The sequence below is a fragment of the Oryctolagus cuniculus genome, chromosome 6, assembly GCF_051225735.1.
Source record: "Oryctolagus cuniculus isolate XC-2025 breed Fujian yellow rabbit chromosome 6, ASM5122573v1, whole genome shotgun sequence".
Lineage (NCBI taxonomy): Eukaryota > Metazoa > Chordata > Mammalia > Lagomorpha > Leporidae > Oryctolagus > Oryctolagus cuniculus.
The window spans coordinates 39,319,857-39,342,883 of record NC_142872.1 but is presented as its reverse complement, the minus strand read 5'-3'; the positions used below and the strand labels follow the sequence as shown (position 1 = coordinate 39,342,883).

The 23,027-nt window shown below is 46.7% G+C and overlaps 2 protein-coding genes across 12 annotated transcripts in view; both read left to right on the top strand.

Annotated features, from left to right (window-relative positions):
• The window catches only part of LOC149126115 (interferon-inducible GTPase 1-like), a 90,097-nt gene that overhangs the window by 29,656 nt on the left and 37,414 nt on the right, over nt 1-23,027 (top strand). The window lies entirely within an intron of this gene.
• On the top strand, nt 2,622-19,301 carry IFGGA1 (interferon-gamma-inducible GTPase 10). Of its 11 annotated transcripts, XM_089336105.1 has the most exons (7): nt 2,622-2,711; nt 4,075-4,272; nt 4,895-4,999; nt 6,749-7,023; nt 7,327-7,396; nt 7,527-7,585; nt 16,964-19,301. In XM_089336105.1, the coding sequence occupies exon 7, from the start codon at nt 16,984-16,986 to the stop codon at nt 18,223-18,225; it is 1,242 nt and encodes a 413-aa protein (XP_089192231.1). In that variant the 5' UTR covers nt 2,622-2,711; nt 4,075-4,272; nt 4,895-4,999; nt 6,749-7,023; nt 7,327-7,396; nt 7,527-7,585; nt 16,964-16,983; the 3' UTR covers nt 18,226-19,301. The 11 variants fall into 11 exon arrangements, with proteins under 11 accessions (XP_089192231.1, XP_089192232.1, XP_089192230.1 ...); XM_089336106.1 differs by lacking the exon at nt 6,749-7,023 and having other exon boundaries at nt 4,075-4,284; XM_089336104.1 differs by lacking the exons at nt 6,749-7,023; nt 7,327-7,396; nt 7,527-7,585 and adding an exon at nt 7,631-7,734.

Sequence of the window (23,027 nt, the reverse complement as noted above, 5' to 3'; positions counted from 1 at the left end):
CAAGAGATGGAGAAATCGGCTTTGTATCTGTTGACCTCTGGCCCGGGTCAGAAACAGATCAGGCTCTGATTAGGAAACAGGACAGCAAGGAGCATTTTAAATAGTGTGGAGAAAACAACAGGGAAAAAAAGAAAAGAAAAATTTAGTGTGGGGCTGTGCTGTCACCAAGGCCCACAGTGCACAGGACAGAGGTCCCAGGGCCAGACCTGGTAAGTGCAACAGGACTGGGGCTGCCCCCCTCTTGCAGGGACCTAGGAGGCTGTAAAAGGCCCTGGTCTGGGGGCTTTTCCAGTCCCAAAGGGGATGTGGGAGGGAGCCCCTGGGCCCCCCACACCAGACCCTGGGCAGCAGAATGGCCTTTCCACCCCAGAGGCCAGTGAGGCCACACGGCAGCTGTGCTACATAAATGAGACTTTTCCTGCCACCCCCAGCTGCCTCTCCTCTCGCCTGCCACCACCCTCTCCCACCCACGCCCCTGTAAGGGTCCCAGAGAGCAGAGGACATGGAGGAAGAAGAGGCCAGAGGCCACTCTTCCCTTGTCCCTGCTGCGGACTGCTCCCTCAGGGGAGGGTCTGTGGAGAATGCAGTCTGAGGAGGGTCTGAGGCTTGTTGCTCAGGACTTCCTGTCACCTGGGCATGAGCAGGAGGGAGGATGTTCCCTGAGCGTGGCCAGAGAACTGGGGAACCTGGTCCTATGCGAGCCAGCCGTTGGGGAGCAGCGATGTGGGGCAGGCGGGGAGAAGGCACCCGAGCTGCTGTCAGTGTTTCCAGGGCAGATTCGGCTACGCCCTCCACTCCCTCTCACCGCAGGCTCCTCAGGGAAAAGGAGGTGAGTGGGGGGAGAGGGAGGCTGAGCAGCCCGCAGGCCGGCAGGGCTGGGGTCGGGGGACTACCCCCGTGGTGAATTGGGCAGGGGAAGATGCACTCTCACTGGCACTTCAGTGACCCCAGAATCCTGTCCACCACCCCCAAACAGCTGTGCTTCCTACAGACCTGGGCACATCAGTGATCTGTGCACAGGAACCCTCCCGGGCTGAGAGCCAGGCCGGCCAGCTTGGCTTCCTGCCCTGCGTGCACGCCCTGCCCTGCATTTCCACATGGAACCTGAGCTGCAGTTAGAGCCCTTCACTTTCGTGTTCCCGGAAAGAGCCGCTGTGTGGGGAAGAGGAGAACACAGGTCTGCTTTAGCTGTCCTTGTCTTGTTCATGAATAGCTCCCCCGCCTCCCCCCACCCCCCGTAACCTCCAGCGCCCTCACACCCTTTCACAGCCAAACAGGGCCTTTCTCCTCCATACACTCAGAACGGAGGGGACCAATCAGGTGTGAAGCTCCCTTCCCCACCAGTCAGATTGGAGACATCATCTCTGTGTCAGGACTCAGTGGATTTATTTGAAAGGCAAAGTAGCAGAGGGGCAGAGGCAGAGGGAGAGATCCTCCACCCACTGGGTCACCCCACCCCCCAAATGGCCACACAGCCAGACCTCAGTTTAGGATAACTTGGGGGCTGTGGGACACCACTACGGACACCTCTAATCTGCCCTTTGATGTCTAGATCCCATGCAGGTTTCTCTCTGATGAGAATCCCCAGTCTCTTGCCGTCACTGGGCCCCACTCAGCTGGAGCAAGGCAGCTCACGGTTTCATGAGCCCTTCTCCCCTTCGTGTCAGCAGTCAACAGCAGAAGCAGCATCCACCCATCAGAGTGATGCTCCTGCAGACTGCAGGGCAGAGGCCAGAGCTGGACAAGGCCACATGGGAAGGCAGCACATTGCTGAGCAGTGTGACATAGGGACAACTGGTGCCCTACTTATGGCCAGATCATGACCAGGACTACTCAGGCACAGGGAGGGGGGCATCTGTCTGGTGGAAGAGGAGTCTCTGGGCAGAGCTCTGAGGTCCTGGGCTCTCCTTCCCTTTGTGTCTGAGAGTCACCCTTAAAATGAGGCTTGGTTTCACTGGGGATGTGTGAAGGAGGAGGAGGAGGGACAGTGCAGAGGTGGGTACGTGAGAATGCCTGAGGGCTTTCCTGATTCACGGTCTGTGATGACTGCCCAGTTCCAGAGGTTGGCCACTCAGGGACGCAGGATGCAGCGTTCCTTGTGCAGCTCCAGCACCGGGCCGGCCCGCCCAGGAGCACAAGGGCCACTCTCTGTGCATCTAGCTCTCAGCAGGAGGAAGAGGAGGAGGAAGAGGGGATGACCAGAGACAAGGGTTGCTCCCCATCCAGTGCGTGGCGGCTGTGTCTCCATCCAGCTGCTCGGTCATTGACCCTTTTGCACTTTTCATCTAAGCCTGTTACTGACGTTGCCTGGGCATCCATGGCAATACGCAAATATTTCTCCCACAGAGACGCCCAAGCACAGATCCACAGAACTCCCTGCCATTGAGCTCAGAAGCCTGTGGCACACAGCAGGGAGCACACTCGGGAAGGGGGCTCTATGCTCTCGGTAGATCCTGGCATCACAGAGCTGCCTCTGCTGGGGTTTGCCATTACCCAGCTTCTTAAGGAAGAGATGGAAAGCAAGACTGAGAAACAGACAAACTCAGGGTGAGACAGAGATAGACAGAGAGAGGCTGTGCCCTGGCCAGCCACTTCTACTGAGCCCTGTGTCCTCCCAGCAGGTCTTTGTGCTTCAGAGCTGTCTTCAAGCCCAAGGAGCCCATTTGCCCAGGGTGACTTGCAGCCCGGAGCATAGAGGCGGTGGTATCATGGTGAGTGCCCTCAGCAGTGTGAGCAGGGAGCTGCACCCGTGCTGCTCGCCTTCTCCCAGCTGTACAACTGGGGGAATCGGGCATGGCAACATGATCACAACTTGTCTAAGGCAGGATAGATGGCTGGAACTGGCAGCTTGTTCTGCACCCTGCTTTTGTGGAGCCCAAACCCTGTTCCCCTCTAGGGGAAACACCTTCAGTAGGGTCAGGAGGTGAGGCCAGAGCATGCCTCTCACAGCTGTGGCTTGCAAAGGATCAGAACACGCACAGCTCTTCTGAGCACACACCAATTGTGCCTGTTTACTCCTGAGCTGTGGACTGAGGCCCTCCGGGGTGGGTCACTTACCCAACTGGCCCACCGCCCTTGGTCTCTCCTGCAAGCAAAGGTAAGTTAGTGCCTCTGCCAAGCAGACTTCCACGCAACTTTCTTTGGAATTAGTGTTATCTGTGAGCACTCTGGACTTGAGGCTCCCATAGCATGACACAGACAGGTAGAAAACACAGAGATAAGGCTGTGTGTGGCAGGCAGAGATAGTACTGTGTCTCCGTTATGTCTTTTGTTCCTTGAACTAATACAAAAAACTCTCATCGAGGACCTTAACCAGGGTGAGGTGGGAAAGGCCATACCCTTGTCTTAAAAAGGAGTAGATGATGACGTATTTGACTTCAGGCAGCCCACAGTTCACATGGAGTACTCCATCTCACCCAGTACACATGCTGACACACGCTGACCTCAGTAGGCTTTTTAAGTGACTCACCAGAATCTCACATTCCTAGAATGAGATGACTTGCCTTTGTATCGTGAAAAACACCGTCTACAGCTTTGGAAGGCAGGTGAAGTGCATGGGGGAGACTTGCTTCATGGTTCTTCTAATACAACATGTAACATGCCGACTGGCAGGGTGCATTAACTAAATGCAAACTAAGCTCCACAGGTGCTGGAGGTGTGTCCCGGGGTGGGGGGTTCACCCACTGTCCACTGAGCCTCCCGTCAGTTTACTGTTTCTTCTTCACCCCTGAGCTTTGCATCCTTTTTCCTGGGTAGCAGATCTCTCGGCCATCTCGGCCATGAGGTCACTGAGACGTCGCTGAGTTCCTGCCGCTCTCAAAAGAGCCAGGACCCCTCACTTTTCTCCAGACAGCTGAGTAGAGGCCAGGCACAGCCCTGAGCCTAAACAAATGACCTCCATGGGCATGGGCTTCTGTGGCCATGCAGTGGCAAACGGGACCACCGCCAGTGTTGGTCTTTGTATTGGGGGATCTCTCGGCACTGCCCGACAGCGTTTGCCCAGGAGAGCGTCCTGTAGAAGGACTTCAGGTCACGGGGACAGGGTTATTAGTGACTTAGTTTTCTTCCTCACAGGCCATGAAGATCAGTGGAATCAGTGGGATGAGGACTCCATTTCCCTCTGGCTCTCCATCCCCAGAGGGTTGCCTGCCAGAGACATCTTCACCAAGCTCTGCTCTATGGACACAAATGACGTAGTTGGGAGACTGTCTCCATGACCTCATTCAACTGCAGATGAGCCCCAGTGCCTCCTGGAGTTCCTGAGGAGCCCAGGTGACAGCACAGGTGTGCACGCTCCTGCAAGCTATGGGTTCTTGAATACCAGCTCCCCGTCCTTCTCGCTGTCTTCTCACTGCATGCCCCCTCCCACCCTTTCACACTCATTTGTCCTGCTCTCCTTCCTGTCCATAATGATAGCAGCAAGGTCTGATGGGGCTCAGTCTACAGCAGTCAGGAAACAGTGGCTGCAGGCAGGGACTGTCCAAGGTGACACTGCAGTTGGTGTTTGCCCAGGTCCTGGCTCTGTGTGACCCTTGGTTCAGGTTGCATTTGCAGAGTCAGGGAGTGGGAAGAAATGAAGTGTCCAGGACCATAAAAGACATCACAGCCTTGAAGCTACGTTGCTTCTCTGTTCTCTCCTCTCTTTTCAAGCAATAGATTTCAGGCACTTCATTTATTATCTCAGGATACTTTTTCTTTGCTCAAAACTGACCAGTTAACTAGGAAAATGGTGCTAATATTAGTTGAGTTTCACTTTCTTCTTCTTGGAAAAGGAGTAGATTCAGGAGAGGAAGCACCTCCATTGTCTCTGTGATTGCTCGTCATCACCCTGGGGGTGGGGAGAACAGAGTGAGGTTTCAGTCCTGCCCAGCTGCTTTATATCTGCTGCTTGCAGGGCCTTGGCACGAGTAGCTTCCAGGAGAAGAGCCTGGACCACAGCAGAGGACGACTCCTGAGCCTTGAACTCCTGCGAGCCAGCGACTCGACACAGGACTTCCTGGTAAGTCAGCAGCAGCATTCAGAGCTGATTTCTGTCCTCAGAGATGGCTCCGCCCCAAGAAGCTGATGGGCAACAAAACATTGTGGGATGAGGAGAGATCATGGGCTGAGGGCCCTGGGCTGCTCAGTGGGAAGCCTGGGAGCCTGATGGCAGGGAGGCAGGATTGCTTCATCACAGTCTGGGTCATCTTTCAAGGTAAGGTAGCTTAAAGCTAGTGCTTTGGACGTTACATCCTTGTCAAAATGCACCCAATCATTTACCTTCCTCTAATGCTTCCCCCTGGACGAGTTAAAGGTAAGTGCATCAGAGTGTGTGTTGAGGCACATCAGTAGATAATGTATGAGGTTGGCTCTGTCTCAATCCTATGCTGTTTGCAAGTCATGGTGTCTTACCTCTTCCCCTCCCAGTCAGCCTTGTTCATTCTGCACATCCTGGGGGAAGCTGCCTTGGGGTGAAGGATCACACTCTGCATGCCAGTGGTGCTCTAACTGAACAGTCATTTCTAGATCTGGGGATCAGCAGGAATGCGGATCATCCTCTCTCAGAATTGTGGAGAAAATAAAGCATGCTGAGATCCTTTGATTAAACAATACTCTGCTTCAGACTTGGATCTTGCTGTAGCAGTGATATCTCAAATCTAGGACCATGCTGTGCGGTCAGGTGCCTGCCAGAGACATGACTGCCCTGCACGCTCGTGCCCAGAGGACAAGGTCTCCCAGTCTAGGCATTAGTGAGATTTCAGGCCTGGCAATCCGTTGGTGTTAGGGGAGAGGAGGAAGGGAGGTCCTATGCTGTGCATTACAGGAGATTGAGCAGCACCCCTGGGCTCTGCCCAACAGACACCAGTAGCATCTCACCTCCCAGTTACAACAACCAGAAATGTCTCCAGTGATTGCCAACTATCTGCAGGGGGACAAAATTACCCTGATTGAGAACCTGTGCTGGAGCCATATGCGTGTCCTCAGAGTGACTGTGTTCAGCCCTTGATTCCGTGTCTGGGTGACCCGGTCCCTTTTCTTACACGTGAGATAACCCCAATGATATTTTGGGGTCTTCGTTCAGTGTCTCAAGACGTGGTTTAACAGTGAGCCTAGGCCACTGCACACCTTGTACTCCCCATGACAGTACCTTTTTTCTTTGTGGTGTACATCTTTCGTGAGTGTCTGATCACTGGGTTTTGGCATAATTCAGGAGTAATGTACTTGAGATTTCACTGGAGTTATTGATAAAACTACAGATCCCACCAGCCAAAAATCCATTAAGGTGATTCATTAAAGCTGAAAGGGCCCTGTGTTTAATCTATCTGCTTTTGTCTCCTGTTTTGTTGTTTTTCCTGTAGCAAGCATTCAGCTTTGGTTGTGGCCAGGAGGGTGGCAGCCCTCCCTGTGGCTTGCAGGGACCCAGTGTCTGCAGTCAGGTGGAACAGAACTCGGCAGCTCTGTACATTGGCCCTTCAGATAATACAGGGGAGAGGGCTGCCTGCGTGGGGAGTCTCTATCGCTGTGTTGGCAATAGATGACTCTGAGGAAAGCCCCCGGTTTCTATCAGGATGTCCTTTGACCCTGGACAGAATCCCAGCATCTAGGCTGTGTAAATGGATTAAGGCTTCAATGCCCCATGGACCTGTTAGAGCCAGAAAACTGGCACAGCTGTTCACAAGAGCACTTAAGTGGCTCCCCCGATTTGCTCTTGCATTTGTTCCCTAACTAGTGAATTATCACTTTCTTACATGTGTTGGTGATGGAGCAGTGAACAAGACAAAGACCAGTTCTGTCTCTCTGACACTCAAGGGTATTGTGGGAGGCTGACAGCAAACACACATAAAAATATCATGAAGTGTGGTGCCAAGTCCATAGGGAAAAGGAGGACAGAGAAGAGGAGGGTGAGTGTTGGGGAAGGGTACAACTGGACATCTCAGAGATGAAATAAAAATTTAAAGAAAGCTGGACATAATTTCAACAGAGAAGATTGATGGAATAAGTAGTCACATAGTTATCATGAAGAACAGTCAAGGAATTGGAGCGGTAAGTAAATGCAAAAGTCCTGAGGTAAGAGCATGGCCCAGAAACAGGAGGGAGGCTGCAGTTCAGAAAGCAAGGGGGGCACACGCCCTCCCCTTGGCCATGTTCTGCTAGTGAGATGCCAGGTGCAGCTCTGGCCACCTCTGGAGGGAGGGAATTGAACAGTCCAGCAAACTGGGAAGCAGGGATGGTTGGAGCCCACCTCAGAAGACTGTCTAGTGCAGTGAGCTATTGGCATTTTTCCTTCCTGCTTGTTCATTTTATCCTTTGGAGGCATCCTCTCACTTTCACTGATCATCTCCTCAGCTGATGGAAACTGCTCATGTCTGCCATTCTGTGCTGCCAGAGACAGTGCACTGATTCCTAGTCTCCTGGGGTAAGTGAGAGTAACCATGCAGGATGTGCCTACTTGGATACCAATGAACAAATATTCCTGATTTTATGTTTTCTTTCTTTCTTTCTTATAATATTGTGTTTTTCTTTATTCTTATAATTTTTCTGAGAAGAAGTGAGAGAGCCTTTCCAGTGGATCACTTTCCAACAGCCAGGACCAGGCTGGGCTGAGGTCAGTAACTAGGAGCTCAATCCAGGTCTCCCATGTGTGTTTCAGGGACCAAAGTACTTGAACCCATTGCCTGCTGCCCCCAAGGGTGCATCTTAACGGAGAGCTGGAGTTGGTAGCCAGAGTGGGTACTCACACCCAGGCATTCTGAGGTGAGAGACCGGCATCCCAATTGGCATCCTAACTGCTATGCCAAACAACCAACCTTAACCATTTCTTTCCTCAACCTACAGATTTTCCACTTTTTTCTTTTTAAAGTAGGCACATTATTCTTACCTTTTATATTGCTGGTTTTTTATACTATAATTGATGAGCTGAAACTGCTTATATTTATTGAAATTAAGTTTGTGTTAGGTCTTATTTCTGGCATCTTCTTTGCTTCTTTCTAATTGTTGAGGCTTAGCTTATGACGTCATTGTTTCTTTCCCTTCAATAGTTAAACTGAGTATCTTCCAAGTTATATCTCTGATTTATGTAAACACCTCCTCATAAGCGTGTAAAAAATATTGACAACTTGGACACCAATTTTCAGCTCATCTGGATTTATAATCCACTGGTGCATATCAGTAGGATTCTAGGTCAAAATCATCGTTCCTCTTGGAAACTGCATTCCAAATTTTTATTTACTAAATAAAATTTTTATTTTTTTAATTGATTTATTTATTTGAAAGGTAGAGTTACAGAGAGGCAGAAAGTCCTATATCCTGTGTAGTTAGAATCAGAGTGTCAGGGCAGCGCCGCGGCTCACTAGGCTAATCCTCCGCCTTGCAGTGCCAGCACACCGGGTTCTAGTCCCTGTCAGGGCGCCGGATTCTGTCCCGGTTGCCCCTCTTCCAGACCAGCTCTCTGCTGTGGCCAGGGAGTGCAGTGGAGGATGGCCCAGGTGCTTGGGCCCTGCACCCCATGGGAGACCAGGATAAGTACCTGGCTCCTGCCATCGGATCAGCGCAGTACGCCGGCCGCGGCGGCCATTGGAGAGTGAACCAACGGCAAAAGGAAGACCTTTCTCTCTGTCTCTCTCTCTCACTGTCCACTCTGTCTGTTAAAAAAAAAAAAATCAGAGTGTCCGTGGACGAAAGAGCATTCTCAGCTCTTGGCGTTTCCACGTGTCCAAGCACATGTTCACAAAGGTTTGCAGAAATCAAAATGCTTCCTCACTTGAGGTATTACCTGTTTAAAACCTGAAACCCTACAAGTGCTATAAATTCATGGGGCTTTGTGTCATGGTCTTGAATGATCAAGCACCTGTGTTTGGCATCTGATCTGTCATTCTTTCTTTTTTTTTTTTTTTATCTTTTATTTAATGAATATAAATTTCCAAAGTACGACTCATAGGTTACAATGGCTTCCCCCCCCATACCGTCCCTCCCACCAACAACCCTCCCCTTTCCCACTCCCTCTCCCCTTCCATTCACATCAAGATTCATTTTCGATTATCTTAATATACAGAAGATCAGCTTAGTATACCTTAAGTAAGTATTTAAACAGTTTGCTCCCACACAGAAACATAAAGTGAAAAATAATAGATGATTTTTTTTAAATGATAATGAAATCATGATCTGTCATTCTTTCTTAGAACAATTTTTACCACAGTCACTATCAACTCTGCCTCACTTAGTGGGGCTTAGAAACTCCAGTTCAGGTGCTGGCATTGTGGTGCATACGTTGCCATGTGAGCATCGGTTCACGTCCTAGGTGCTCCACCTAAGATCCAGCTCCCCTGCTGATTTGCTAGGGAGAATCAGAATGAGGCCCAAGTGCTTAAGCCTCTGACAGCCACTGGGAGACCCAGATGAGGTTCCAGACTCCTGCCTCCAGTCTGGCCCAGCCCTCCCAATGTAGATATTTAGGGAGTCAACCAGAGGATGGAAGATCCCTCTCTGTTGCTCTAATTCTGCCTTTCAAATAAATCTTAATTTAAAAAAAACTGTCAGTTCAAAACTCTACTTTCCCCCTTTCCTGGATCCCACTCTCCTTCTCCCAGCTGTCGGCTCCAAGGACGTACAGGGAAGCAAACTGGAAGAATAACCCTAGAGAGAGCCATTGTACAGAAGTTTCTGCTGTTAGGTGATTCTCAGTGTCTCTCCCACACAAGGCGTTTCAATGATCCTTCTCCAATCTCCTAAGACAGCAGAGAGAACCTTGGCTCTCACTGTGCAGAGTGAGTTCTGGATCCACGCAGTAAACTCTTGGGAGTGAGCACCTCCTCACGACCGGCTTTGTAAGATTGACTCTAAGTTGAAATGCCATGCAGCCCTGGATGACCATGCTGCCTTCTAAACCCAACAAACTGAGGCTTTAGGTCATCGAGACAGGGAGTTCTGATCTTCATTTCCTGAAAAGAATCATCAAAGAGCACCTGCCTCCTCCTTGTCCTGCTTCCTCTCACTGCATTCAGGAGGTCTGAGCAGATCCAAATGGCACAGGGCCCAGACTGGCTTAATTCAACAAGTGTGCAGGTGTGCCAACAGGGTGAGTGCCTAACCTGTCAAAGAGGGTGACAGGCCAGGCAAACAGCTCACAAGAAAGGGGCTCAGTTTGAGGGCTTGTGTTGCCATCACCAGGCTAGGACGTGTGACCCAGGCAAAATACCTCAGCACAATGTTCGTTCACATTTAAAATGTAATAGGTAGAATTTTTCTTAAGGAAAAATATCTAAAGAAGGATCACCAGTTTACGGAACAAACTATGAACACTGCACTACAGACCAGGAGGAAATTCATTGATTTTTCTCCATTCTCACCCTTTCAGCCTGTTCTACTAAGGGTTCTGCACCCACCTCTAAATGTTGTCTTGGGACACAATTGCTTTTCTGTTTACATTTGTGCATTTCATTAATCTTATGTGAAAGCTAACACAAGCAGAATCTGATACACATAAATAAATTGATGCATAGCCATGTTAAGTGGTTTCTCTCTGATGATCCCAGCCCGGAGCCAGGCTGAGGGGGCTGCAGTGGGGAAGGAGTGTGTGTTTGGACGTTTTGTTCTCCCTTCACAATGATCTTCACTCCCCCACCAGACCCAGACATGCTTCTTGTTTGTTCACAGGTCTTCAGTGTTGGAGCTCTGCACAGGTGTCTCCTTTGTCTGGTTTCCAAAATCTGTGTCTTTGATGATTTATTCATAAAGACAAACCCGTTGAGAATTCTTACAGTGCCCTGTTGTCAAAACTGGTGGCTGGCTTACAGCTGGTCCCAGTGGTTCCCCACTGTCCTTTTCTGGGACTGGGGTCTTCTTTAGCAGGAAGTCTTCTCAGGCAGAGCTGGTTGTGCCAGTTCCATTTCAGACACATGGCATGATGTTCAGTCTGGCACACGTATGGCACTATGCAGTTATTTCCTGTGAAACTCTGAACAGATCGTCTCTACAAGTCTTTTGTTTTTTTCTGGCCTGTGAGCTAGGAACTATAAAGAAGGCTTCAGTGTTAAGTTCAGTCACACAAATGGGACAGAGCTCTCCCTTCTGGTAGACAGCCCTCATCCATTTACAAGTGTTTCTCACTTGATCTTGGCCGAAAGGCCGAGAAGCGATTACATGTGGTTCTCATGGAGCTCCCTGGACTTACGCAAGTGGAGCTCACCATTCTTACCCTGTCTGTGGAGAAGGGTGGGAAAGCACTTAGTCTTCCCTGCTAAACCACCTGCTGCTCTCAGACTCTGCTTATCTATCCACACAGCTAGTCTTCAGCCCCCTGCCACTAACATGCACTGGAGATGGGCCACACCCACATTCTCAGGGGCAAGCTGACCACATCTTATTTATTCCTGTGTTGAGGACTCTGGCAGCCCACTGTACAATGTAATTGTCTCCCATTAGCCCAGCTCATGAGCAACAGGAAGAGGCCCACGTCACAGGCTAGGACATAATCAGATACATGTGTGGGTAAAGGACATGGAGGCAGCATTTGCAGCCACACGTAGTCGCATCCTTTCTTTCTGGTGCATTGTGCACCCTTGCAGCGGCTCACTGAGGGAAAAGTGAATCATGTGTCCTGGTTCAGGGAGGATTCGTTGCTGAATGCTCTAGGGAAGAGGCTTCAATGAAAAGGCAATTTCAGAAAGGTTGGCCAGGTTACATGAATAAACAGGGCTTGTGAGGCACCCGGAAGGAAGGAAGTGTGAAAAGCCTTTTCCAACCCTAGGGTAGAAAGAAGAGAGAGGGAAAGAAATGCTTTCCTAAAGCCCCGTGAAGATTGGCACAGTTGACAGAGCCATGGGCAGGGCTGGGATCGGCGATGGCCGAAGCTCCCATCAGCAACACAGCCCTGGCAGGAGGCGACAGAGGGGCAATGTCCTCACCTCTCTCGCTTCTCCTCTGCACACGGCTGCTGGTGCCTCCGATGGCTGCATTGTGAGTGCTGGAAGCCGTGGGATCTCTGCTGATGTTTGTATATGGCTGTCCACCAAGGACACAGAGTGAAATGGGAAGGATAGGGTAGATCTGGAGAGAGACAATGTGAATAAATCCCTAGGGTTGTTCCTTACACTCCTCACCTGCGCTGCTACCTGTGCAAAAGTGATCCTCAGGGCAGACAATGTGGCTCCCCAGGTTCAGCTGCAGCTTGGACACCTGCATCCCAGCCCCACCTCTGCTTCCAATCCAGCTGCCTGCTAATGATCCTGGGAGGCAGCAGGTGATGGTCTAGATACTTGAGTTCCTGCCACCCACCTGGCAGATGGAGTTCATGGCTCCTGGCTTTGGCCTTGACCGTCTATGGTTTTGTAGGCATTTTTCTTTTCTAAAGATTTATTTAATTTAAGGCAGAGTTATAAGGGGTGGGGTGGATAGTGATCTTCATTTGCTGGCTCACTTCCCAAAAGACCATGTCATCTGGGGGTGTGCTGGACTAAAGCCAGGAGCCAGGAGCTTCATCCAGTTTTCTCAAGTGGATACAGGGGCCCAAGGACTTGGACCATCTTCTGCTGCTTTCCCAGGTGCATTAACAGGGAGCTGGATGGGAGGTGGAGCAGCCAGGGCACGAATCAGTGTCTGTATGGGAAGCTGGGTGTTGCAGGTAGTGGTTTAACCCACTGTGCCACAGCGTTGGTCCCTGTTGCAGGCATTTGAGAATGAACCAGTAGATGGAAGACTTCCTTGTGCATCACTTTTCCTTTCAAGTAGATGAAAAATAAATTTTTTCAAGAATGTTTTTAAAGCTTTTTTATTTATTTGAAAAGGTTACACAGAGAGGAAGAGAGAGAGAGAGAGAGAGAGAGAGAGAGAATCTTCAATCTGCTGGTTCTCTTCCCAAATGACCCCGACAGCCAGGGCTGGATCAGGCCAAAGCCAGGAGCTTCATCCCTGTCCCTGATGTGGATGCAGGGTTCAAACTCTTAGGCCATCTTCTGCTGTTTTCCCAGGTGCATTAGCAGGGACCTGGATGGGAAGTGGAGCAGCCAGAATACAAACCAGTGACCATATGTGATGCTGGTGCTGCAGATGGTGGCTTAACTTGCTACACCACAGTGCCAGTCTCCATGTGTTCTTAAAAAGGGTTTTTCAGGGGCCCGCACTGTGATGTAGTGGGTAAAGCTGCTGTCTGCAGTGCCAAATCCCATATGGGCTCCAGTTTGAGTTCCAGCTGATCCACTTTCAGTCCTGCTTCCTGCTAATGCTCCTGGAGAAGCAGTGGAAGATGGCACAAGTACTTGAGCCCCTGCACGCACGTGGGAGACCCAGAAGAAGCTTCTGACTTTGGGTCGGTCCAGCTCCAACCATGAACCTGTGGGTGAAAGATTCTTTCCCTTTCTCTCTCTCTCTCTCTGCCTTTCAAATAAATAAATAAATAAGCCAGTGTCCAAAGACAAATACTATGGTTTTTTTGTTTTGTTTTGTTTTTTTTTTGGACAGGCAGAGTGGATAGTGAGAGAGACAGAGAGAAAGGTCTTCCTTTTTGCCATTGATTCTCCCTCCAATGGCCACCGCAGCCGGCGTGCTGCGGCCAGCACATCGCACTGATCCGAAGCCAGTAGCCAGGTGCTTCTCCTGGTCTCCCATGCGGGTGCAGGGCCCAAGCACTTGGGCCATCCTCCACTGCCTTCCCGGGCCACAGCAGAGAGCTGGCCTGGAAAAGGGGCAATTGGGACAGAATCCGGTGCCCAGACCGGGACTAGGACCCGGTGTGCCGGCGCTGTAGGCGGAGGATTAGCCTATTGGGCCATGGTGCCAGCCAATACTATGGTTTTTTTAAAAAATGATTTTCATAATCTCAATTTTATGTGGAATCAAGAATACTCAAGCTCTCAGAAGCCAAGTGTAGGATAGTGGTTGTCTGAGGCTAGGAGAGAGGGAAATGGGGTAAGATGGGCAAAGGATACAAAGTATTCTTTTTGCAAGATGAATAAATTCTGGAAATCTAATATACATCATGATTATGATCATTAGCAAGACTGTATTGTATGTTTGAAATTTGCTGGAAGATAAATCTTAAATCACCTCACTACACACACACATTAACTATGTAGAGGTGATAGGTATGCTAATTAGCTGATTGTCATTCTCATTGAACACAGTGTTCATATATCAAAACATCCTATTGTGTACCTGAAATACATACAATATTTATAAGTCAATGATATCTCAATAAAGCTGTTGAAAGAGTCAACACACAGAGAGGTTGCAGTGGCAACTTCTTTGGTTTTATTTCCAGTGTTATAGTTTTCTGGAAACAAGCTGCATCATTAGTGTGTTTGTGCCCTCGGCAGCTTTGAAGCAGAGTTGATAAAGACAGGGCCAGGAAAGCTTCAGATATTCCCTTCTCTGAAAATATTTGCCACATTCTAAACGTATCAGTGAAAGTCCCTGATTTTGTTGATTTTTGTTTTTGTTTTGCTTTGCTGTTTGTGATGGAACTGGTGAGATGATTATTAGCAAAGAAGACTGGAAAGAAAGCATTATGTGTATCATTTACACAAATACTGTGTATATGTGTATAGTAATTTCCTCATTTCTGGATTAGTTTTCTCACTTCCTTCTTGCCTTGTGAGATAAATATGTACCATTCTTCCTCCCTCCACACTATATTTTTAATAATAGTGAGCGTTCTCAGCCAAGTCAAGCAGAAAGTCACGTTACCATATACCCCTGAACTCCCCCCCCCCATTCCATACACATACACACACACACTCACACACACAGACACTCAGACACACACACCACTCCCACCCCAGGGGTAGATTGGTCACAATGGATGAACCAACACTGACACATCTTTATCTCCCAAAGTGCATAGTTTACATAAGGGCCCACTCCTCGTGTCATACATTCTGTGGGTTTGGACAACTATGTAATGGCACGAATCCCCCATTGTAGTATCACACACAATGTTTCACTGTCCTAAATTACCTCTGTACTCTACCTAGTCACCTTCTCTACACCTTAACCCTTGTCTGCAACTGACCTTTTTCTTATTTCTGTAGACTGAGCTTTCCAGAATGTCACATGGTTGAAGCACATTGTAGGCAGCCCTTCCAGACTGGTTTCATTGCGCTTGTAATATACATTAAATGTTCTTTGGTCGGTCCATTCTTTGTCATATTAGATTAACAGTAGGGTCATGCAGGGATGGGTTCTGGATACCAGTTTCCCAGGGCTGCTAACGTCTTAGAGGAGATTGTCTTTTCCAGACATCCTCTCAAGAGAGTGTTGTGTAAAGAGTAGGATGTGAGGCTCCCAAGAGTTCAAGGATGGAAGATGAACCAGTGAACTCCATGTAGTGCAAGGAGAATGCAGTCACCTTCGGGGCAGTGATTTTTCTGGACAGAGCATGTAAACTGGAACCAGAGTGGACTTGCTAGGGACTCAGATATCAGAATTTGCACACAAGCACTCCACTTTTTAAGTTGTCTTACACTGTACTAAGCCTCTGCTACAAGTAATGGTACTCTAAGAATTTAAAGAATACATATTTTTTAAAGATGTCAAGTTATTAGCATGCCTGATTGCCTACATGTCTTGAAACAGCCAAGAGAGATGTTATTAGCACAATCTAAGAGAGGGACCAACAGCTTTAGAAGGTTGAATTCTTATTCCAATCCTTATCTTCACTTGAACCATATGTTTTGGTGGCTTTTCAGTTTTCTCTTCGCACGATTGGTAATACATAATTTCTAGCATTGATGGAGGTCATGGAACAACATCTAGGGATATCTTTGCACTGCTTCAGTAACCTGGTCTGTAAGAAGTGTGGTGTAGTCAGATTGCCAGTAGTAGTTTCTTATGTGGGTTTTTCTGAAGCACTCCCTAACAAATTATGCTTTTCATGAAAGATTCTATACAATTAAGTTACTTTTACATAATAAAAAGTTCAAAGAAAGCAGGAGAGATAAGAGCAACAAGAAGTTGAATGATTACATTGACGAAATGGATCTAAACTTGAAGCATGAAGAAGCCTTAAATCACTAAAAATTAATAAAACCACTACATTAAAATGGCTTTTGGACATGAGTCCCAAAATTTAAAAAAAAAATTGAAAAGCAATAGGGTATCTGAAGATATGTGCCCATCAAATAAAATATGTGGCCTTTAATGACATTTTTATTGCAACTAAAATGGAACAAAAAAATAGAAGCAAGCAAATAAGGGCCAGTGCTGTGGCACAGTAGGCCAGACCTGTGCCTGTGCCACCGGCAACCCATATTGGTGCAAGTTCGTGTCCCAACTGCTCCTCTTTTGACTCAGCTCTCTGCCTATGGCCTGGGAAAGTAGTGAAAGATGGCCCAAGTGCTTGGGCCCCTGCACCCACGAGAGAGACCCAGAAGAAGTTCGTAACTCCTGGCTTCAGTTCAGCCCAGTCCCAGCCACTTTGGCCATTTGGGGAGTGAGCCAGTGGATGAAGACTTCTCTCCCAATGAATAAATAATAAATAAATGAATAAATAAAATCTTAAATGAATGAATAAAAATAAATCTTAAATGAATAAATAAAATCCTTTTTTAAAAAGCAAGCAAACCAAATGCTGTAATGCCAGTTAGGGAAATTTGACACAGATTAGGTGGATGACAGTTATGAATTATATTTTTGTGATAACACTGCAATAGGTTCATATAACTTCAAGAGACACACTGAAGGTTGTTTGCGTGGAATTTGATAAAGGATGGCTTGGATTTGTTTTAGAGTAATCCTGTAGGGTTAGAGGAAATAGCATTACCCAAGTTTTGATGGTTGTTGAAGCTGGTTAACGACACATTATTCTCCCTAAATCTGAGTTTTAACATTTCAATAGCAATTTAAGAGATGGGAGAAAGATATGTAAATTCATCTGGATCAGGACATGACTGAGGGAGACAACTCTGAGGCCACACCACTTTGTTAAAAGAAAAGCACAAAGATGCTCTAGCACATCAACCTCATTGGCTCTCCTCTCCTTCCTTTCTTGTAGGTCTTTTATTGCTCACAGTCATGGGTGCACTTTTCTCAGCCAAGCCTAGCAAAGAATGCCAAGATCTGGAATCCAGCTTTAAAGAGTATATTAAGAACTTCAGGGAGGAAAACAAAATCCTCTCTCAGGAAACCATCCTTTCAATCGAGTCATGCCTGAGCAGAGGAGACATTCAAGGCGCACATTCCATAATCAGTGGTATATTAGAAAATATTGACAAGATCCCACTGAATGTTGCTGTGACGGGGGAGTCGGGATCCGGGAAGTCCAGTTTGGTGAACTCCCTGAGAGGAGTGGGATACGAAGAAGAAGATGCGGCTCCCACTGGGGTAGAGGAGACAACCATAATGAGAACACCATACAAACACCCGAAATTTCCCAACGTGACAATATGGGACTTGCCTGGCATCGGAAACACTAATTTCCAGCCGAAAGATTATCTGGAGAAAGTCAAGTTTGGTGAGTACGACTTCTTCATTATTGTTTCTGCAACACGCTTCAGGAAAAATGACCTAGACCTGGCCAAAGTTATAAAAGCTATGAAGAAGAACTTCTACTTTGTGAAAACCAAGGTGGACTTTGATTTACAAAATGAACAGGAATTTAAACCAACTACCTACGTAAGAGACAAGGTCTTAGAAGTGATTCGAAACAAATCTCTGAAGGAATTTAAGGATAATAATATTGAAACACAAATCTTCTTAATTTCTAACAAAAATTTGTCTGAGTTTGATTTCCCAATCCTGATGGACATGCTACTAAATGATCTCCCTGCTCAGAAGCGCCACATGTTCACGCTTTCCCTGCCCAACATTACTGAGGCAGCCATTGATAGAAAGAGGGACTCACTAAAGCAAACTATCTGGCTAGAAGCCTTCAAGGCTGGAATTTCAGCAATTGTTCCTACAGTGGGCATCATACAGGACAATGATGTGAAGAAGCTGAAGGCCACCCTACGTCAATATCAAGTCCACTTTGGAGTGGATGACACATCTCTGCAGAGTCTGGCTAAGCATTTGCAAGTGCCTGTGGAAGAACTCAAAGCCATCATTAAGTCTCCCTATTTGTTTGACACTGAAAAGGAAGAAACAACAGGGGAAATGGCTTTGAAATTCTTGGAGATTTCAAGTTCAGTTGCTTTCCCTCCTCTTGCTGCAGGCCTTTACTTTAGGAAAGTCTTCTACCTACAATTACATATCCTTGACACGGTGACCAGTGATGCTAAAGTTCTGCTAAAAAAGGCATATTCCAAAAAGCGTTGACTTCTCAGTAGACTAAAATCCTCTGAGTGTTGAAATCCAAATTTGTGGAGAAAAATAGCACAGTGGAAGCCACCAAACAATATAAAGAGTTTCTTGAGAGCATCCACCATTGACTCATACTTTCCGACTGCATATCCCTGTTAGATGGACTAAGGGCCTGGGATAAGTTCAAATATGGGCAGAGCCAAATACACGCATCCACTTCCAATAAACCAGCACATCAGATGATTTTACCTTCATCAGAAATTTAATGTAGCTGCCACCTTGACGACCTGACAGTAGCTCCTTGAAACCCAGTTGTACCCTATCCTCTTCAACCTAGTGAAAACTTCCTTCCTCTGTGGTTGTTTGTGATACAGCCTGACTTTCTTGCATCTCCCAGACCCAGATCTGATACACGCGCTGATGCTGACCGTGATAAAGCCTGTTGGTCAACAGCTGAGTCATATGGGTGAGCTCCCTCTTCTCACTGTCTTCTAAAGCAGCTAACCTCCAGTCCCATGGGAAGGCCTGCAGGATGGCACTCGTGGCCCTTAACGGAGGCCTGGCCCCACAGCTTCACTCTTTTTCCTTTTTTCCTGCCCACTGTTTGAGCTCCATATCACGTCTGGACTTCCTGTTAACATCCTTCCTAACCTCTCTGAATCTTGTGAGAACTCAGTTTCTTCTGGTTCACGCACTGTAGTCTTCCTTTTGACTCCGCTGACACACACGGAAACCTAGTCAGGGCCATCTTGGAACCGATTGTCCTTCATGGCCACTTTCAACAGAGGTCTCAAAAGCCAAATAGTAAGAACTTGTATCACCATGGAAATCATAATAAAGTCATAAGAATGCTTTTGGATCGGAATCCTTCCCAAGAAAGTAATTGAAGAAAACCTGTGATTCTGTGCTGGGAACTGTGGAGACCTTATGAATTTATAAAATGTTGGCATTCTTGGTCTTTTGAATGTCAAGAGTGGTCAGCAATTGCTTTAGTCCACTTGTGATCCCAGTAGGTGCTCAATATATGATTAGTGAAAAAAGGTATTTGCCATTGCTATGTTGCTATTCTCAATAAATTCAAGAGTACTTCATATTGATTGCTGTCAGAGTTATTTTTGTTTTTGATAATGTCCTTACCTATTCTGTTTCATCACTTTATTTTCCTCAAAATGAAATACCAACCAACAACGAAAAAAAGTACCCAGGCTAGAAAAACTGCAAGAGAATGAATATGAAGGGTGAAATGATTCCATGGTAAGAGGCAGTTTGGTTCAGGCTATTGCAATACCATGGACTACATGGATTAAACAACAGAAATGTATGTTCACGTTTCTAGAGACTGAAGTGGGCGACCTTTGTACCAGCATGGTTGTTGGGTCCTTGGGGCAGGTATTCTTCCCAGTCGTGTCCTCACATGGCCTTCCTTGGTACATAGGTTTCTGAGATTCCTTTGTGTGCTCCATTTGAGCAAGGGCATCAGTTCCATCATTAGGGCCCCTTCCTCATGACCTACCTTAACCCTAATTATGTTCCAAAAACCCTCCCTCTACTATGATCTCTTTAGGAGATAGGTTATTAACATGCAAATTTTGGAGAAACAAACATACCATGCATAACAGGTGGGTTATACAAATTTTGCATAGGATTGAGTTCCTTTCTTATTAGAATCTGTGCCAGTTCTTATCTGACCAACATCATACACTGTAAAACATTTTAAGAAGTAACTCAGATACAAGTTGAGTATGCCTTTATCCAAAATGCTTGGAACCAAAAGGGTTTCACATTTTTTATTTTGGAATATTGTCATATACATAATGAGCCAACTTGGGGATGAGACCCAAGCATAAATACAAAATTGACATAAGTTTCATATACATATTAAACACATAGGCTAACCTAGATAAGTACAGCATTTTTACCTACGTTTTGACTGTGACCCATCACGTGAGGTCAGATGTGGCCCCTTGAGGGCCCCCTAGGCTGTGTTACATCATGGAGGGCACTACGATGCAGAGGTAAGTGCAAGACGGAGAGAGAGAATCATATCACCAGGCAGGGATAGATACACAGAGACTGCAAAGCTGGGAATTTCCTATTTAACAGTCCTCTCACAAGAAAACTCAGGGTTCCCATGAGAATTCCCTTACTCTCTTCTGAGAGCACACCCCCAGTCACCTAAACATCTTCATTCTACAAGATCAGACCTCAACATTGTCACACTGAGGACCAAGCTCTCAGTACACAAACCTTTGGGAGACAAACTCAGCCCATAACCAAACCATAGCAAACAAACCAACAAACAAAAGTAGTAGAAAAGGGGGGAAATCTATGAAATGAGAGAACAAAGCTATAACAGAAAAACAAGTTGACAGGGAGAAGAGAAAACAAGAATTGTTTTGGCAGTAGGGTGAGGCCCGTGGACTGTGGCATTATGGTGATGAGCTCAAGCCTGGATACGCAGTGTAACACTACTTCCACAACACCTTTGCTTTTCAGTCTCTTGACACTTGAAGGAATAATTGTTCGTTCTATGTAATATTGTCGTATCAATGACTATAGGATAGGCTTGCTTCAAATATACTAAATGTTTAATAAACATAAGCAATGTATCTCCTTGCAGAGATTTGTGCAATTCAGGAGGATCAAGGAAGAAATCTGGGAGGAAGAAATGCATTATTCTAAGTCATCCTCACACTTCATTGGTTTGTGGACTCTAATGGCTCAGTGAGTAATAGCAGTGATTAAGATCTGAGCAGGGGTCACAGAGAAAGAGGTGGAAACAATGTTACCTATCCAGACAGGTGCTGTCTGTCATACTTGAATTCCCTCATGGTAGTGCCTTTGAAACGTCTCTATGTGATTTCACCTACAAACAAGCAACAAATGAGTGCATGCTCCTAGATAGCCACAAGAGCCAAAAGGAATAGTCATTAAATCTGACTTTTGTGACACAGGTGCCACCTCTCTAGGCCAAGACACCAGCACCTCTTCCTGGATTATTTTCAGTCTCAAATGGCTTTCCTGGTTATGCACTTTCACTTTTGCAATCATTCTTCTTGTAGCTCAGTGGTCCTAAGACAACCAGAAAGAACACTGCAGGAGTCAGCACCGCATCCAATGCCAGCATCCCATATTGCTGTGCCAATCTGAGCCCTGCTACTCCACTTCCCATCCATCTCCCTGTTATGTACCTGGAAAGTGAGTGGACAATAGACCAAGGAGTTTCTGGCTCGTGTCTTCAGTCTGGCTCTGTACCAGCTGTTGTAGCCTTTTGAGGAGTGACCCAGTAGATGAAAGATTCATAGTCTCTCTCTCTCTCTCTCTCTCTCTCTGTATATATATATATATATATATATATATATGTCTCTGATTCCTTTCAAATAAATAAATAAATTTTCATTCTTCTGTGGGTGGATATCCAGTTTCTCCAATATTGGTTTTGAAGAGACTTCTCTTTCTCCACTGTGTGTTCCCAGCACCCTTTCCAACAATAAAGTGAGCCTAAATGCATAGGTTCATTTCTGGCCTCTCTGTTCTGTTCCAGTGGTTATTGTTTCTGTTTAGGCTAGTCTCAAGCTTTGTGACATAGTTTGGCTTCAACTTTGAACTTTGTGCTCAAGAGGGCTTTGGCTGTTCAGTGTCTTCTCTGATTTTATATGAATTTCAGGATTACTTCTTTCCATTTCTGTAAAAATGACGTAGGCATTTGGATGACGATTGCATTGAATCTGCTTTGGATAGTATGGACATTTTAATAATGTTAATTCACCCAATCTACAAACATGGAATCTTTTTCCTTTTATTTGTGTCTTATTCCATTTCTTTCATTACAGTTTTATCATTTTCAGTGCACAGAGCTTTCACTGTTTTGGTTATATTTATTACTAAGTATGTTTGTACCTATTGTAACTGGCATTGTTTTCTTGATTCTTTTTCAGATAGTTTGTTGTTGGTGCATAAGAATTCCACTGACCTGTGTGTGCTGCTTTAGTATCCTGAAACTTAGCTGTGTTTGCCTATTATTTCTAGCAGAGTTTGGTTCATTCTTTAGGATTTTCTGTGCACAAGCTGATGTCACCAGTAAGCAGCAACAATTTCACTACTTCTTTTCCTGTTTTGATGCCTTCCATTTCTTCCTCTTGCCTAATTGCTCTGCCAGTGGCCTCCTGCTACTGCTTTTTATATGTTAATTTCAAATCTTGCATCTTTTTATTTCACTTATGGGTTCTAATACATTTTTATGTGGTCTTTAGAGTTTTCGTATATAAGATCATGTCATAGGGATGGGCATTCAGCCTAGCGGTTCTTTTTTTTTTTTTTTTAAAGATTTGTTTATTTTTATTTGAAAGAGTTACATGTGGGGAGTAACTGGGAGCAACTCGGACTATACTGTTACTGGAATTAAGACTTATTCTATGCATCTGCTCTCCCACAATATGGCGCTGGGAGAGGAGCAAACAGCTTCTACCCAGCTGCCTCTCACCAACTTGACAAGCTGCAGGACCTGCTCCTGATTGGAGGAGAGCAGCGTACTCGGCGTGTGGGTAGCAGAGTTGGGATTGGCGGAAGAGGACTATAAAGGAGGAGAGAGACAACATGCACCAGGAACATCTAAGGGGAACATCTACCTGAAGGAACACCTGTGCAGCCCCCGAGAGAGCTGGCCGGTGGTGTGCCGCTCCCCGGCGGAAGTGGGGAATGTGGCAGGGGGAACCGCCCTTCCACGGAGGTGGAAGGGTCGGTAGCCAACCCGGGAAGAACCAGCAGCAAACCCGGGGAGGGCCGAGCAGATGAAAGAACAGCTCAGGGTCCTGTGT

Coding starts and splice junctions, on each gene's coding strand:
- IFGGA1 (XM_089336099.1), top strand. CDS start 5,065: ATGGGCAACAAAACATTGTGGGATGAGGAGAGATCATGGGCTGAGGGC. Junction 5,195..16,963: donor AGTCTGGGTCATCTTTCAAG/GTAAGGTAGCTT, acceptor CCTTTCTTGTAG/GTCTTTTATTGCTCACAGTC.